Source organism: Cladophialophora immunda (genome assembly GCF_000835495.1).
Source record: "Cladophialophora immunda strain CBS 83496 unplaced genomic scaffold supercont1.123, whole genome shotgun sequence".
NCBI classification, from domain to species: domain Eukaryota; kingdom Fungi; phylum Ascomycota; class Eurotiomycetes; order Chaetothyriales; family Herpotrichiellaceae; genus Cladophialophora; species Cladophialophora immunda.
This window is the reverse complement of record NW_015622663.1, coordinates 1,732-2,856: the sequence shown is the minus strand read 5'-3', so window position 1 is coordinate 2,856 and position 1,125 is coordinate 1,732. Positions and strand designations below refer to the sequence as shown.

General features: G+C 49.2%; 1 protein-coding gene across 1 annotated transcript; it reads left to right on the top strand.

Annotated features, from left to right (window-relative positions):
• Positions 1 to 324: 324 nt before the first annotated feature.
• Positions 325 to 576, top strand: PV07_12760 (uncharacterized protein; the record flags this gene model as incomplete). Its single annotated transcript, XM_016400323.1, has 1 exon — positions 325 to 576. A coding segment is annotated over one exon (252 nt), but the record flags the coding sequence as incomplete, so codon positions are not given.
• Positions 577 to 1,125: the final 549 nt, after the last annotated feature.

Below are 1,125 nucleotides of genomic sequence, written 5' to 3'. Positions count from 1 at the left end.
GTCCAACTGGCCAATTCCCACGTGGTGGTCAGAACACGTTGTGACGAGGCTAAGCATGCGCACGACCTTGCCCTTCAGCTAGCCTGGGTTTCTGGGTCGTGCCGAGCATCATCGAAGCCAAACGCCGAGTTCGCCCAACCGAGCTACAGTACCGCAGTGGCGAGTGAGGAGCTCCATATCCACATCAACTTTACTGTCCAGCAAGACTCATCCTCACGCTGGAGCCACTTACTTGGGCGTTGCGTCGTCGTCAGCGGCTTCCCCATACGTTCACGGCCACAGAAACAATCAGGTTTGGAGGTGCCATTGACCTTCATTACCCAGGTTCTTGGGCTCAAACGTATCACCACATTCAGCAATCGGGTGGTACTGCGCGACTGGGGCCGCATGCTGGTAGCAACATCCAGAGGGATGGACTACGTTTCGTGGGTATATCTTTCCACCGAAGACCAGGGGCGCATTTCCCTTTTGGCCCCAGATTCATTAAACCCCAAGCCAGGCCACATGAGCCACAAAGATATAGACATGGAGAAATGCCGACACTTTATTGAGTATCTTCAGCCGGACGGATCGTGAACGCCAACGTACACCCTACCAGAATCGAGGGACATTTTGATTCTATTGGAAGGGTTTGAAAGGGGATCCCCAACAGGGTTTATAGTCTTTTCCTAGATGTATTTGTGGAGACACAGAAGAGAACCTTCTGCATCGTTGAATTGGATGCTCAATTGTGAGATTGCAACTTAGTTATTTCATCAACAGTATTTTGATCATCTATAGCCTATGGTAAAGCCAAAACAAGCCAAAAGTCCCGCCAGAGACTTCAAGTCGGGTAATTCGTCAACGTCTTTAATACCATTGCCTACCGATCAAAGTAACCGCTATGTATCCGGCTGTACCAATTTATCACAACACCTGGCTAGACAAGTGAAGAACGGCGTGGAGACCTCCGCGATAACCAACACAGGATCAAAAGACTCGCGTAGTCTTTTAAAGAAGGAAGGAAATCTAGGACACAAGCTATAAAGCTAGACGCATGGCGTGACTATAATTCATCATTTCTAGAAGCTACCCCGTGATTCGGTACTTTGCCACTTGCCCATGGCAGAAGAAAAGGGCATGATA